The 17,266-nt window shown below is 34.9% G+C and overlaps 1 protein-coding gene across 1 annotated transcript; it reads left to right on the top strand.

Annotated features, from left to right (window-relative positions):
- On the top strand, nt 923–13,711 carry LOC109849715 (protein NRT1/ PTR FAMILY 5.1). The gene is made up of 5 exons (XM_020419581.1): nt 923–1,065; nt 1,414–1,631; nt 3,264–3,820; nt 5,485–5,881; nt 12,996–13,711. Exons 1-5 carry the CDS (start codon nt 963–965, stop codon nt 13,449–13,451), a joined length of 1,731 nt encoding a protein of 576 aa, XP_020275170.1. The 5' UTR covers nt 923–962; the 3' UTR covers nt 13,452–13,711.

The raw sequence follows: 17,266 nt of genomic DNA on the forward strand, positions 1-17,266 counted from the left end.
AGTTCTCAAACTCGTTAAGAGTTCTGTTCAAACTTGCCACACAAGTTCTCCTTAATATCAAATCCAAAAGGAGTAGACTTTGTTCCAACGAGGTGAAACGTCGGATTGTCAACGAGAAGCGAACTCGACATGAGTTTCGAGGGAGGCATCTCATCGACACCAAGAAGAACCCAGTTTTAAACAAAGGAAAGGATCTCCGTCAACACTTCTCTCTTTTGTAAATCGAAAAACCGATCGAGAAGATTTGTAATTTCTTTTCTAAGTCTGTTAGAAAGAAGTTGTATCGAGAGAATTGTAATTAATTCTTTTTCTGAGTCTGTCAGAGAGAATAACACAAATTCGATTCTCCATTTTCTTCTTGCAATTTTCCCACCAAAAAAGCATCCTTTAAAATGTGAAGGGAAAGTAAAGCTTCTGATAATATGACTTTCTGCCGTTAGCACCTAATTCAATAGAAAAACTCGTAGGTGCTCAATGAGTACAAAGGTGGCAGACATCACACCGATAAGAATATAGATCATATGGCACAAATTATATGCAAATAAAAATGTAATAGAAATAAATAATTCTTATTATGCTACAATGTCTACTCCATATACCACAAGATGCTCATGGAGCACCTAAGAATTCCGTAATTGCAGAGGATCTCATTACGTATACTGTTCACTAGAAAGACGCATCCTTCTAATAATCCCAACGGCACACACACAAGTGGGGAGGATATGGAGTACAGAACGAAGAAAACTTACGTGCAAATATCACTCCTTATCATAAGCTCTGCGAGTGGACAAAACGATTAAAATGAGCACAATAACAAGTCTAACTGCTAAATACTTCCTCTCTGCTTATTTAAGTGATAGACTGCCTCACTAGGGAAGTGCTCTCTTCCCTCTCCCTCTCTCGCCCCCCCCCCCCCAAAAAAAAAAAAAAATAAAAATAAAAATTCCCACCCAACAACAACAATGGAAAACAAAGGTTACACACAAGATGGCTCCGTCGATCTCCATGGCCGTCCAGTCCTCGCCTCTCGAACCGGAAGATGGAGAGCTTGTTTCTTCTTAGTAGGCAAGTTTACATGTCCGTTACCTTTTTTTACATAGTAGACGTAATTGAATGTTCGTGTATGATGTTAGGTGGTATGTCACTGATCATGTGATATCCAATGATTCAATGAAACTGTTAGTTACACTATGTATGTGTCTACAATTTGGACCGTGAATTGAGATATGTGTCGCGTGAATAACACATGAACTAACTCCTAGGCGCTCTTTTTCTAAACAAGAATTTTCATAGCTTGTATGATCGGAAATATAAAACTTAATAATCTAGCTTTCTACAAATTAATTATACCACGAGATGTAGCTCACCAACAACTTTTTCCCTTAACTTACTGATTTGATTTGAATAAGGCAGGTTATGAAGCATTTGAGAGAATGGCTTTTTATGGAGTAGCTTCAAACTTGGTGGTGTACCTCACTACCCAACTTCATGAGGACACAGTCTCATCCGTTAGAAATGTTAACAACTGGTCTGGCTCGGTCTGGATCACGCCCATTCTAGGGGCCTACCTTGCTGACTCGTATTTGGGCCGCTTTTGGACCTTCACCGTCTCTTCTCTTATTTACGTCATGGTAAGCTTAATATCAAGTTATTTTATTTTATTAGCCCTTTATTCGTTAGAAATTTGTATTTTTAATTTGGTAACGAGGTTGATAGATTATGCCATGGTTGCCATATTTATTTCATGTAGTTGCAATATTGATGGAAGATTCCTTTTATTCCACGGACCACTTAAAAGTGTGAAACATTTTATTGATTTTCTTATGAAAAACCGATTAGGTGGATTACCAACCACTTTACCCCCTCCCCACATTGAAGTAGTCAAGAAATATTTTCCATTTTCATCTAAACTAACTCGTGATTTTGTTATGTTTTCTCCTTTTTGTGTTTTATAACAATAAAAATCTTAGTGGGGGATTTGAATCTAGGTCTTTTAGAGTCAATCATGAAGTCGATTTAACATCTAATAAAGTAAATATTTTACACACACATATATATTCTTTCTATGTTTATAAAGCAAATCTTTAGCTTTTTTCCACTGAATTTTAGGCAGGAGTCTGATAAAATCCAGCGTCAATGTACGCATGATAGACATGGGGTTACAAAATGCAACATAAGCCTATCAACTCCGTTTTTGTCCTTACTTGCACTGACTTAAATAGTTTCTGACTTGTAGTCCAAAAAGACCTAAGGAGTAGTTTCCGCCAAATAAAATTGATGAAGACAGCGGTACTCATGCCACGACTTTGAGGTTGTCAAGTTAAATATGCAACTTCAATTGCAAAATATATAAGTGCAGTAGTCTCAAATGTTGTTACATGTTACTGAAATTATGAGTTGCCATAATCTCTGCTTTTTTTTTTTGTGTAATAGTACAAGAGTAATACAACTACTGTAGTACGTTCAGCATTTTCCGTTGTTAGTAATCATTGCTTAGTTTAGTTTTAGATTTTCTGCTTTCGGCTGTAGTTGTGGGTGATCATTTTGTGATGTTTGATTTTTTTTTTTATACATATGTTGCAGATTAATTGCAATTGGAGTTATGACTTAGATCCTACTTGAGACTTAAAAAGGTTGCAACTATGAGTTGTAATGAAACCAACAACTTTACTTGATCAAGATATTTCAATTGCATAAAATATTGCTATTACAATTCCAAACATCTATCTATGCTACTATATAATGAACATAGTGAGGGTACTGAAAGTTGGATGAGTGATAAATGTTTTCCTCCTTATTGTAATTTGTAGGGTAAAATGGTAATTTTGTAAGAGATTTCTTGCTTTTCCTTTTTTTTCATTTTTTTATTTCTAGAAAATTCTAAGTCATGACATAATAATAGGATTTAACTGTCCCATAATTAAAATTGTAAATTTTCAAGATGATAATTTATTTTCTTTCATTTCTTTTCTCCTTTATTACTTCTAGAACATTCTAAAAAATGAAATTACAATACACACATAATTAATTTGTAATATTTCTATTTTTTTTATTTTAATCACTTACTTTAATTGTGATACCCTCAATTAGAAAACTACTTAACAAAACTATGTTAAGGAATCCCAAGATTTAATTATCATCAAACTATTGTATGAAAATATAAGATTACTCATATGATAAGATATTTTTACACGTGCAAATGTGCTAGTCATGTCAATAGGCTTTGGGCTCATATACCGACAAATACGCTGCTTCTTCAACAGGGCATGGTCCTCCTGACGATGGCTGTCTCAATCAAATCATTGAGGCCCACCTGCACTGATGGGCTGTGCGAGAACGCGCAACGGTCGCAAATCGCGTTCTTCTACACGGCGCTCTACATAATGGCTGTGGGCTCTGGCGGCACAAAGCCCAACATCTCCACCTTCGGCGCCGACCAATTCGACGATTTCGACCCCAATGAAAAGAGGCTCAAGGCCTCATTTTTCAACTGGTGGATGTTCGGTTCATTTCTAGGTGCGCTTATTGCCACCATTGGCCTCGTGTACATACAGGAGAATGTGGGCTGGGCCCTTGGGTATGGGATTCCTACTGTTGGGCTTTTGGTATCTTTGGTGATATTTTATGTTGGGACTCCAAACTATAGGCATAAAGTGAGGAACAGCAAGAGCCCTGGTAAAGAGATTGTTAGAGTTTTAATAGCTGCATTTGGTAATAGAGGGCTAAAGTTGCCTGATGATTTGGAGGAGCTTTATGAGGTAGAAGATGAGCAGTATGTGATCAGTGGGAAGAGAAAGTTGCATCATACTCCGGCTTTTAGGTAATTTTTCTTTGTATTTTATGCGTGGTGTTTGTTTTAGTTTAGATAACAGTCTCGGATAATATGACCCATAAACTTAAATAAAACTAAAAGTAGATATTTTTTTAGATCAAAATTGTTCAAAGTGTAATGTCAACATCCAAGGTAATATTTTGTTGGACTAATTTTTCGGGGGGTACTTTGCTAATACTAAACAAGGGGAAAGTATTGATCTCACATTGTAGTTTAGAGATGTTAACACAAATGAGCCTGCGTGCAATTTTGTTTGATGCAAGCTTTTAGATGGTAGTCTAGTGTGACCAATGGATGGACATAATCATAATTAAGCTCTCCTTTTGAAATAGTGAATTGTTTACTTTACTTATTGACCACGTGAAAAACGCAGATCAATCAATTCAACACCACAATTTCGCGCGTACCTTGCATGGGTCTGGATGACTTTTCACTAACCATCGATGCTACTTCTCATATTTATCAATACTAGCTAAAATTATTTGGGAAAAGTTAGAATTTCATTCAAACCTTTGTATATATATAGAATTAGAGTATTTTTTTTAATCCAAAATTTATGGGACCAACCAGAAGACAATGTGACACATGTCAATTTCTTAGGATTTCAACAAAGACTAATGACTACAGTTGAGATATTTTTTGATAGTTGGTCTCATACTTTTGAATGCAAAATTAATTTATTATGAAAGTAAGTAATTTACTTTCTCTAAGTGATTTACTTTTCCTCCTGCACAGACCTTTTTTTCACTTTTGTTGGAATTTATGCTTAAAGACTGAATACTTTATAGTTTTAAATGGAGTCAAGATCTTTTCCATTATTAAAAAAAAGTACTCGGAGAGATTGTGTTTTTTTTTCCTAGTTCAAATCCAAGTGCATAATATAGGTATTGCAACGCCTAATACTTAAAAAAAATATTTATGGATGTGCATGTAATAGACAAAGCCTTGTGAACCAAGACCCGAAGCCCAAACACTAGGCCACTAGCAAGGGGTAGTTGTTTGTTATTAGGTTGATGGTTATGATTAGTCTTTAAGTAAAAATTGGAAGTAGGCATGAGGACATATTACTTCTGATGATACTAAATTTATCACAATCAGATCTAAATAATCAATAATTACTACAAAACGTGGCAGAGAGACCAAACTTTTAACCGTACGTACGGTCGCTCTAAACGAGTATGTGCATTTATGGTTCTTTAATCTTCCCAGTGTGTTTGGGTGAGGAATAGCCAAGGGTAATAAAAGAAAAAAAATAACACTTAATTTTATTTGGGAGTTTTCCAAAGAAAGGTAATGAAGGGAAGGGGAAGCAAAATTTTCATAAAAAAGTTATGGTTTTGTTCCCCTCCAAATTAGGGTGTAAATGAGGGTAGGGAAAATAAATTTAAAAGATATAATGTTTGGTTCTTTATCACTATGAATCAACGGTTCAAATTTGATCATGAAACTATTTTGTCTCTCCCCGTTTTTTATTTAGAACTTTGCAACATGATGAAATAAGTTCCCATAAATTCTCCTTAATTACTAAGCTTCCGAACAATATATCATATTTTCTTTTCCCTTCTCTCTCTTTCCTTTCCCTATTTCACCTTTCCTTTTTCTTTCTCCTAGTGAAATCCCAAACACATTGCTCTTGTTTTCTCCAAAAACAGGTTTTTAGACAAAGCGGCCATAGGACAAGCCCCCAACCCTTTCACAGTAACTCAAGTGGAAGAAACCAAGCTAGTCATCTCCATGTTCCTCGTCTGGCTCACAATCCTGATCCCGACCACAATTTGGGCTCAGGTCAACACCCTCTTCGTCAAGCAGGGCACCACCCTCGACCGCTCCCTCGGCAGCCTCCAGATGCCTGCAGCGTCGCTCAGCAGCTTCATCACTTTCTCGATGCTCATCTCTGTTCCTCTTTATGATCGGTATTTCGTGTCGTTTATGCGTCGGCGTACGGGTAATGCGCGGGGAATCACTTTGTTACAGAGGCTGGGTATTGGGTTTGTACTCCAGGTTTTGGTTACCGGGGTGGCCTACTTCGTCGAGCTCAAGAGAATGCAGGTATAGTTTGAATATTCTACGTTGATATTAAAATGGCTGAAGCGCGAGATTTTTTTTTTACGCATATATAACCTACAAGTTTACCAATTTGCAAATATACTTTGAAATCTAACCATTGGCTAATTTATCCCAAATTGATTTTCTCTAGGTCGAATTTCACAAAAACTTCTTGAACTTCGAGCATTTCTTACAAAACCCCTAAACTTTTTTATTCCACTAAATCCCTTTGAACTTTAAGGGAATCTCCATAAACTTTCGACTTCCTAAAGTGTCTTGTCGGCATCAATGACCATTATTTTGATTGAGTACATAACTTATGATCCGTGGGAAAATTTGAAAGTTTAGCAGGGTTCCGTGAGACACTTCAAAGTTCAAGTGTTTGGTGAGAAAAAAGTGTTAGGGTTTCGTTAAACTTATCCTAATATATGTTATCAAAACAATATAGATTCAAATGATATATAATTGTTATAATTATAAACATTATTCAGATATATTTCCTTTCTCATGACTTTTCTTTTGTATCCTTTTTCTTACTTTGCACGTAGATGAGACTGTAGTACGTGTAACTGTTAGATGCTTTGTTTATGAAAAGGCAATTTTGCCTTTGTGAATAGTCCCATATTGAAAAATGAGATGAATAGTATTAGGTATATAATGATTCTCTCTTTATTGGGCTTTGAATAGTATTTTGGGTTTTGTGGGCTTTGCATATCTATCTCACACACGCACGCACGCCACGCCCGTACCGCACACGCACACATTTTTGCTTCTCAAGCTTTTATTTTTGCACGTTTTACACGTTTTGTAACGGCTGCATGCGGGTAACGGAAACAAAATTTGTGCGTAACGGTTCCTTGGATTCAGCGGGGGTTACACTTCTCCTCACCTATATAAGCAGGCTTGGAGCTCATTCAGAAGCACACCAACGAAGAGAAGAACAACTTCTAAGCTCTCTTCTTTCTCTACTCTCAATTTTCCAAAAATATTTTGGCTACATATTTACATTTATATTTTGGGCAACCGTTTTTGTCTGAGCATAAGCTCTGTGACTCACGCCCGAGTGCAGAGGCCGGCCGATTCCGGGGGGTTTTACCCGAGGGTTTTTACCGCTAGGGGAGAGGGGACAGATTGCGCCAGAGCGATAGGCAGGTCCTCAATCTTCTAGAGCAGTGACATCACGACTGCTCCCGATCAGGCCTGAATTTTCTAACTCTTTAATTTGGATTTTCTATTATTATATTCCTGTTTTGACATCAATCTAGAAGATTGATTAAAATTTCTTGTTGTTAATTTAAATCCAAAAAAAATACTGTTCATCGGGATTATTGTTCACCCGAATCTTCATATATTGTAATTACTTGTTGTATTAGTTAATTGTTTTAATTTGTTGCATCTAAATTAGTTAAAAAAAATTCTGCTTCTGTACTCAATTTCTGCATTTGTCACTTTTCATATATATAGTAAAGAAACAAAAAATCTTTAAGTGAACCGGTTCAAGTTTTCTTGGATTAGTTGGTGTCTAAGACAAGTTTTAAGGGTTGTGTAAAGTGCTCTGTAAGAAACGAGGTACTTAATAGATCTTTGATCAACATCTAGTACTATCCTTACATGGCCAAACTACCCGAGTAAAACTTTAATCTTTTCACTTTTAGAGTTTTTGGTTAAGAGCAAGTTTAATTAAGTTTCTGGTCTAGTAGTGTTGATAAAATCCTTTATTTGATCAGATTACATCTACCTCGACTAGTAAAATCAAATTGGACTTATGGCAATTCCTGATCATTCAAAAAGTATCAAACCTGAGAAGTTCACCGGTGTCAACTATAAATGGTGGGCTAATCAGATGAAATACTGGCTCACTACCTTAGGTATTTTATCTGCTATTGACACTCCTGAGTCTTCTACTAGTGGTTCTCAACCTTTGACTCCTGATCCTGCACAGCGTGCTCCTTCCACTTCTGGTTCTGGTGCTAGCTCCTTTTCTAGCTCTATGAAATCAGAAGAAATCAACTATCATTATTGTCATAGGATTCTTAGTGTACTTGCGGACAACCTTTATGACATATACTATGAGTTCAAAAGTGCAAAAGACCTATGGAATGCTCTTAAAGCAGAATATGGCTATGATGATGCCGGAATTCTGTGTTTCACCTCCTCCTCCTTCAATAAGTTCATGATGGTTGATGACAAGCCCATTAATGAACAAATTCCTGAATTCCTTGATTTCCTCCGTCATCTCCAATCAAAAGGAAACACTTTTACTGATGATTATAAATTTTCCTGTTTGATTGATAAACTTCCTCCCTCCCGGTCTAGATTTGCTGGAGATCTCCGACACAAGCAAGAAGATCTAACCTTAACTGAAGCCCTCAAGGCTATTCGTATTGAAGACCAGCATAGGCAAAATTCTAACACCAAGAATGAAACAAAAGCTAAAGTAAACTTGGTAGAGGATAAGCCTAAATCTAAGAATTTTAAACCCAAAGGGAAGAAATTCAAGAAAAATCAACAAATTTTCAACAAATCTTCCTTCAAACCAAATCCTAATTCTTCCAGCCATAAGTCTGATAGAAAGTTCTACTTTGTCTATGGTAGAACCAACCACCCAACTGTTTTTTTCGGAAGAAGGAACTGGCTAAACCTGTTCCTAAAGGAAATGGATCCAACAAAGTTAATATGATTGAAATGAATCCAACCTTTTTCAGGTTAGCCTATTCATCTTATCTTGTAAATTCTATAACTTCTTCCACTGATTAGTATTTGGATTCCGGAGCAAATATCCACGTCTGTAATGATCGCTCTTGGTTTTCAAATTATCAGGAATCAAGTGGATGAAGCATAAGCTTAGCAGATGACTCCACTAAATCAATAATAGGAAGTGGACGTATAGAGCTCACCATGACTTCTGGGAAAGCTCTTCATCTGCAAGGCGTTTATCATGTTCCTTCTCTCCGTCGCAATCTGATTGGTGAATCTCTTCTTCTTAGAGATGGTTATAGGATTGTAAAAGAATCCAACAAATTTGTGATTACAAAGAATAATATTTTCATAGGAAAAGGTTTTATCTGCAATGACCTTTTCAAACTTAATGAAATCAATTCCAGTTCTAATAAAATTTTCGAGTCTTCTGTTATACAAATTGTTGAATCTTGTGATGTCTGGCATGGACGACTTGGACATGTCAATTTTCAAACCTTGTAGAGAATGAGTAAATTAAACCTTATTCCCAAATCTTCTCATGATACCTCATCTAAGTGTGAAATCTGTGTTCAAGGGAAACACACTAAAAAACCCTTCAAGTCTATAACTAGAAACTTCGAACCCCTCGAATTAATTCATAGTGATGTGTGTGACTCAAACCGAGTTCTCATCCGAGGGGGTAGGAGGTATTTTGTGACTTTTATAGACGATCACTCCAGATATTGTTATACATATCTTTTCAAAACTAAAGATAAAGTCTTAGATAGGTTTAAGGTGTACAAAGCTGAATCTGAGAACCAACTTGACAGGAAGATCAAGATTCTAAGATCTGATCGTGGGGGGGAGTATACCTCAAATCATATGACTGAATATTACTAAGAATATGGTATTATTCATGAGGTTACTGCTCCCTATACACCACAGTCTAACGGGGTAGCTGAACGAAAGAATAGAACCCTAATGGACATGGTGAACTGTATGTTACTCAGTTCAGGAGCACCTGAAAATCTCTGGGGTGAAACTCTTCTTTCTGCTTGCTTCATTCTTAATAGGATTCTCCAGAAAAATTCCGATACAACTCCTTATGAATATTAGAAGGGGAGATCTCCTAATCTGAATTTCTTCCGGGTTTGGGGTTGCTTGGCTAAAGTAGCTATTCCCGAACCTAAGAAGAGGAAAATTGGTTCTAAGACTGTAGATGCTGCTTTTATTGGATATGCACTAGATAGCAATATTAACAGATTTCTAGTCATCAACTCTGAAATCAGTGACATATCCAACAATACCATCATTGAAGCAAGAGATGCAGTCTACTTTGAAAACTTCTTTCCTTTCAAATCTAAAATCTCGGAAAATCCCAGATTATCCATTCCTTCTGATCTACCATCCTTCAGTTCTTCTCAACCTCTTGATATTGAACCTCGAAGAAGCAAAAGAGGTAGAATCGAAAAGAATTTTGAAGAAGACTTCCTTACCTTTCTTGTTGAAGGTGATCCAAGTTCATTCCAAGAAGCAATGGATTCACCTGAATCTCCTTTCTGGAAAGAAGCCATTGATAATAAAATTAAATCTATCATGGAAAACCATACTTGGATACTCACCGACTTAGCTCCAGGTTGTAAACCTATTGGTTGTAAGTGGATATTCAAGAAGAAACTCAGAGTTGATGGTTCCATAGATAAATTTAAAGCTAGATTAGTAGCTAAAGGCTATACTCAACAAAAGTTTGATACATATTCTCCTGTAACCCGAATTTTAACTATCCGAGTATTATTAGCCTTTGCTGTTATCCATAAGCTAATCATACATCAGATGGATGTCAAGACTGCTTTCCTGAATGGTGATATAGATGAAGAGATCTATATGCACCAACCTGAAGGCCTTATTGCCAAGGGTCAGGAAAACAAACTCTGTAAGCTTGTTAAATCTTTGTATAGTCTTAAACAAGCTCTTAAACAATGGCACCAGAAATTTGACAACGTCATTGCACAATATGGCTTCACTGTGAATGAACACGATAAATGTGTCTATTCTAAAGTGATAAACAATGACTATGTCATTCTCTGTCTCTATGTTGATGATATCCTTATCTTTGGAACAACACTTGAATTAATTTCAAAGGTTAAGGATTATCTTTCTAAAAACTTTGATATGAAAGACTTAGGTCTTGCAGACATGATACTTGGAATAAAAATCTCTAGAGACACTAGAGAAATATCTTTGAGTCTTTCCCATAGCATTGAGAAAATGCTAATCAAATTCAACTTTCATAACTCTAAACCTGTTTCCACTCCTTATGATTCTTCTATATCCTTGAAGAAGAATGAAGATGATCCCGTCTCCCAGCTGAGGTATTCTCAGCTGATTGGATCTCTTCTTTACATATCCAACCGGACCAGACCCGATATAGCTTATGCTGTAGGGAGACTGAGCCGGTATATTAGCAACCCTAGCAAAGATCATTAGACTGTCTTAGAAAGAGTATTCAAATATCTAAAAGGCACAATTAACTATTGCTTGACTTACACTGGTTACCCTGATGCTATAGAAGGGTATAGTGACGCCAACTGGGTCACGGATTCGAACAGTATAAAGTCTACATCTGGATATGTATTCCTTTTTGGTGGTGCAGCTGTATCCTAAAAATCTTATAAGCAAATTGTAATTGCCAGGAGCACCATGGAGTCTGAATTGATTGCTCTTGATACTACTTGCACAGAAGCCGAATGGTTAAAAGATCTTCTCTCTGAACTTCCTTTGGTCCCTAAACCCTCTCCTCCTATTTCCATTCACTCTGATTCTAGATCTACCATAGAGCTTCTAAAGCAAGTACATGTAAATAAAAAACATAACAGACATATTCAAATAAGATATAAGTCTGTACAACGCCTGTTAGGCAAAGTTGTGATCTTGGACTTTGTAAAGTTTGAGAAAAATCTTGCTGACCCTTTGACTAAGGGATTATCCAGGAGTGTGGTTCTGGATTCATCGAGGGATATGAGGTTAAGCCCATAAATGAGGTCACTAACAGCGGCAACCCAACCCTTATTTGGAGACGTAGTCCCAATGTCGGTTCAATGTGGTAGAAACAAGCTGGACAAGTGACTCTCGTGTGGAGCATCGACCTAGATATATTTAAATATCATTATGTAGCATTTGCTACTACCCCTTCTCTATGATGACGATGCTCTTATGATACAGCTGGCTAGGCTGAGTTTTACTCTTAATAAGTCCAACATGTGTATTGTGGGGGATATTAAATAAACAGATATAGTACCATTTGAGGACTTACCTACGTGAGAGGAACCGTGATGGTCGCGGTTAGGGGGGCAGGGCTGACCCCTAGAAACTCTTATGAGTCGGTTTTTTATGAGCATGATCTTTAACGCTCAACCCGCTTAGCTCAATAGATAAAAACGTATTGTGTGTGTTTTTATCAATACCTGATCCAAGGGGCCTAATTCAAGGCCTAGTCCATTATGTCCCTCAGGTGACGATGAACTCACTAAGGAAAGGTTCAAAGCCGAAAGCTGTCTCTCCCGAATTCATGATACCAAAGGTTGCCCAACCTATATTTATTTTGTGATTTATTTATTGATTTATTATTTTTGAATTTTCAGTCAATATTGCCTTTGGGGGGGGGACTGTTGGATGCTTTGTTCATGAAAAGGCAATTTTACCTTTGTGAATAGTCTCACATTGGAAAATGAGATGAATAGTATTGGGTATATAATGGTTCTCTCCTTATTGAGCTTTGAATAGTGTTTTGGATTTTGTGGGCTTTGCATATCTATCTCACACGCACGTGCGCACGCCACGCCTCACCACGCCACGCCTCGCCCGCACGCGCGCGCCACGCCACACCGCACACATTTTTGCTTCTCAAGCTTTTATTTTTGCACGTTTTAGACATTTTGTAACGGCTGCATGCGGGTAATGGAAGCAAGATTATTGTGTAACGGTTCCTTGGATTCAGCGGGGGTTACACTTCTCCTCACCTATATAAGCAGGCTTGGAGCTCATTCAGAAGCACACCAACGAAGAGAAAAACAACTTCTAAGCTCTCTTCTTTCTCTACTCTCAATTTTCCAAGAATATTTTGGCTACATATTTACATTTATATTTTGGGCAACCATTTTCGTCTGAGCATAAGCTCTGTGACTCACGTCCGAGTGCAGAGGTCGGCCGATTTCGGGGGTTTTTACCACTAGGGGAGGGGACAGATTGCGCCAGGTCGATAGGCGGGTCCTCAATCTTCTAGGGCATTGACATCACGATTGCTCCCGATCAGATCTGAATTTTTTAACTCTTTAATTTGGATTTTCTATTATTATATTCCTGTTTTGACAGCAGTAACTACAAGACATCATCTTCCTCATTTCAATCGATTGATAAGAGAAATTATTTTTGGGCGCAGGTAATCAAGCAAAACAATACAGACGGACCAAAAGACATTGTACCCATGACCATCTTCTGGCTCCTACCACAATACATTCTACTCGGTATCGCCGACGTCTTCATCGCCATCGGAATGCTCGAGTTCTTCTACGATCAGTCACCGGAAGAGATGCGAAGCTTAGGTACAACATTCTTCACAAGCGGGATCGGCGTCGGAAACTTCATGAACAGCTTCTTGGTGACAGTGGTGGACAAACTATCAAAGAGAGGAGGAAGAAAGAGTTGGATTGGGAACAATTTAAATGACTCCCACTTGGATTACTATTATGGGTTTATAATGGTGATGTCAGTGTTGAATCTGGCAGCGTTTTTTTGGATGGCGAGGGGGTATAATTATAAGAAGGAGGCGTTGAAGGCGAGTGCTGAGATGGAGGATAGAGCCATAGACAGTGCTTCATTGGGCCTGCAGGTGTAGGGGCCAAAAGCCCACTGTTTATTTGGAAGATAAACAGGATAATGTTAAATACAAAGGTACTTATACTACTTTGTTACCTTGAGACACAAATATGTAGGATTTCGATGTGTCTTGTATCGAAGTTGTGCAGAAGTTGTAGTATATTTATGGCGACTTATAACAAAAAGTAAATTGTATATATTCTGCACTTTTCAGTATCATCCCTCAGCTTGTTTCTAATAACACTTGTTATCCGTGTGATTGCCATTTTGAGAAACATATACTGCAGGCCGTATAATATCCTTTTCGACCACATTAAGAGTGTGATTACTCCTAAACGAGTTCAGAAATGATAAACATTATTTAAGGCATAATAATGAAGGTTATCAGCAATTTATCTTAAAATAATCTAGTCTCAAGCTGTGATTAGCAAAGGTTTTTTTTAAGGGGTTTTTGTTTTTAGACCCATTCGTTTACTCCTATTTATCTTTAAACCCAAGTACTATTATTTTTATCTTTAAGCCCAATTCATCTTTTGTATTTATCTTTAAACCTAATCTTCAAAATATAAAAACAAGTGGTGAAAATATAGTATTTTGAAGATTGGGTTTAAAGATAAATACGAAAGGTGAATTGAGCTTAAAAATATAAATAATAGTACTTGGGTTTAAAAATAAATGGGAGTAAACAAATGGGTCTAAAAGCAAAACCCCCTTTTTTTTAATTGTTATGTTTCGGTACGGAATGTACAAAAAATGAAGGATATATACCTACCAAGAAAGTAACATATAAAAAAATGAAGGATAAATACCTACAAAGAAAGTAAGATGAGAACTCAAACTATTATGCGTGCTCAATTGGAATATTTCAAAGAAAGAATTCTCAGGTACCAAAAAAAAAGTTTCTAGAATAAAATATCATAAAAAATTAATTACCCATAAAAATGTTTTTAATGTACTCCAAGCAAGCATTCTTTCTCATCATCATCATATTATTATTCGATTATAACTAATGTATTCAGTTACAAAAATTAATATGAATTGTGTTCTATTTACAAGAAATCGAATTATGGAATAAAAAATCATATCATACTCCCTTTAAAAGCACGAGTTCGGAAAAATCTTTCTATGGTCAGTATTACCCTTATCTTTTTTTAAATATTACATTGTTATCCTAATCTATTCTAATTTTAATCATATCTTATCTAATTCCACGTGTATTCTAATTTTAATCATATCTTATCTAATTCCACGTGAACTATCTATAGGTCAACAATTTAAAAAAAAGTTATTTTGAATATTTAATCTTATCTAATTCCACGTGAACTATCTATAGGTCAACAATTTAAAAAAAAGTTATTTTGAATATTTCACTTAAATCTTAATCTATCCAAATACTAATTATATCATATATTAACTCCATATGAACTACCTATAACTCAAAATTATAGAAAAAATAAGATTAAAAAATTATACGTAGATAACATATTATAATACATGAAGTATTATAAAAAAACCAAAAGTTTTAAAAATTACATATAATAGCCTTAAAAGTTTAAAATTACACAAAACACATTGACTTTTTAAAACTTAAAAACAAACATGATATCTAAAAATTTAAAACTTATAATTAGCACCATCAACATTTTAAAAATTATAGAAACAACCTCAAAAGTTTAAAGGCTAAATTACATTTATATACCCTATGTGTTTCGCTCTTAAAGCAGTTATATACCCTAAGTTATAAAATATAGCAAAATATTATCCTGAGTTGCAAAAATTTGCAAGTTGGTACCTTCTGTTAACCAGCTATGAGAATATTCTCTGGAATATTCCCACGTGCTGGACCTATGACCAACTTGATACGTCTTACCCTTATTTATTGACCAACTTGAATACTTCTTATCCTCATTTATTGTATTATTTACTGTATTACATACCCCCCAACCCCCCTCAACCCCCACCATGCAAATTAGATTATTTTCATCATCATCATCTTTTCATGGCCTCCAACTTCTTCTTCCTCTTTAATATGAGTAACAGTAGAAAATAAGAGCTTTCACTATGTTGGGGGGGGGGGGTTAATGCTTAAGGAGGGGCATTATTATTCTTTCATGTATTTTTTAACACCTTTAGCTAAATTTAAACAGTTACCAACCCAGGGTATTTTTTGCTATGTTTTGTAACTTAGGGTATATAACTACTACAAGAGTAAAACAATAGGGCATATAAGTATCATTTAGCCATGTTTAAATTACAAAAAAAATATTCTAAAATTCAGAGATTTTAAAACTTAGAAATAACATAGATGGATTTCAGGGTTACCATTTGGCACATAGAAATTTAAAATTAGTAAAAAAAATAACCTTAAATGTACAAAAATTACAAAAACTCTCTCAAAAGTAAAAAATTATTTAAAAAATCCAAAATGTTAAAACTTATAACTGGTATACATCAAATTTAGAAAATATCTGCAGATTAATAAAAAATTAAAATTTTTAAAAAACAACTCAAAATTTTAGTAATTATAAAAATAACTTACAATTTTCAGAGTTACTAGAAATATTCTAACATTTAAAAAGTTATCACCAATACATGAAACATGAAAATTATAAGCGCTCAACTTAAAATTTTAAATTTTTATACAATACTATCAAAGTTTAAAAATTGTAAAACACACACTCAAAAGTTTAAATCACAAAAAGGTTAAAATTTGGCAAAGAAAATAGAAAATGTTTGATATTATTACATTAAGATATAATAGGTTAGCATTAATTGATTATAATGTATAAACATTTATCTCTAATATTAATAATACTTATTTATAAAGTAAAAAAATACAAGGAGTTATGTATGGAGAAACTATCGGAAAGTTCAGAGATATCCTTTAAAAGAACTAAGTTATTTTTATTTCAAATGGAGAGGTGAAGGAAATAAACTCAAAATTAAGAAACATTCATGAATCACCTGAATTGACATTAATAAAAAGCATATCAAGCAAAGAAGCACTAACCGAGTTCTCCTTGAAGAACATATTGAACAATTATGTCCTAATTAAAAAAACCTTATTCATGAAAAGTACAAGAAAAATTTGTAAGTACTTATAAATTTTCATTATTCTAAAAATACTGAAGGAATCATAAACTTAATATAAAATTTTATATAAATAATCTTATAATAGAAACTAAAGTGAAGCCATTGATCAACTACATTGCGAGATATAATAAACTAGATAAGATGAGAAAAATCACTATAATTGATAAAAAATATGCACATGATACTTAGTTACCATAGTGTAAGTAAAAAAATTAAAATTGATATTTTTCTTTTCTCTATATAGTGGCACGACTCTGCAAGTATCCTTATTTGGGGATATGACTAACAACGAAAGATCAAATTTTAAGAACACGATCAAAGATAAGCATGTAATAGTACTGTCAGAGTTCAAGATCTTTAAATATAAATGTAACATATTTTACAACTAAAATTCTTATTAAAGGCCACTAAATGTAAAATTTATCTTATACATGTCTCAAATTTGTATGAAAGATATGCATGTCATCCTAAATTGTGTTAATAATATATCAACTTATTGAAGAAATAAGAGATAGATAAGCAAACCAAGTAAACATCCATATAACACGATAAAAAAAATATTATACTTTTAGAGCTAGTATGCATGGCTCATTCAGAACAAGCTACTACAACAAAAACATCTCCATCAAGGCACTTTATAAATACAACACAAATTTAAATTATTTAATATTTTTAAAAACAGCTTAAATTTTTGAGTAAAACCAAAAATCTTTAGAAGTGATTTTCATGAACTCTTTTAAT

This window comes from Asparagus officinalis, chromosome 7 (assembly GCF_001876935.1).
Source record: "Asparagus officinalis chromosome 7, Aspof.V1, whole genome shotgun sequence".
NCBI classification, from domain to species: domain Eukaryota; kingdom Viridiplantae; phylum Streptophyta; class Magnoliopsida; order Asparagales; family Asparagaceae; genus Asparagus; species Asparagus officinalis.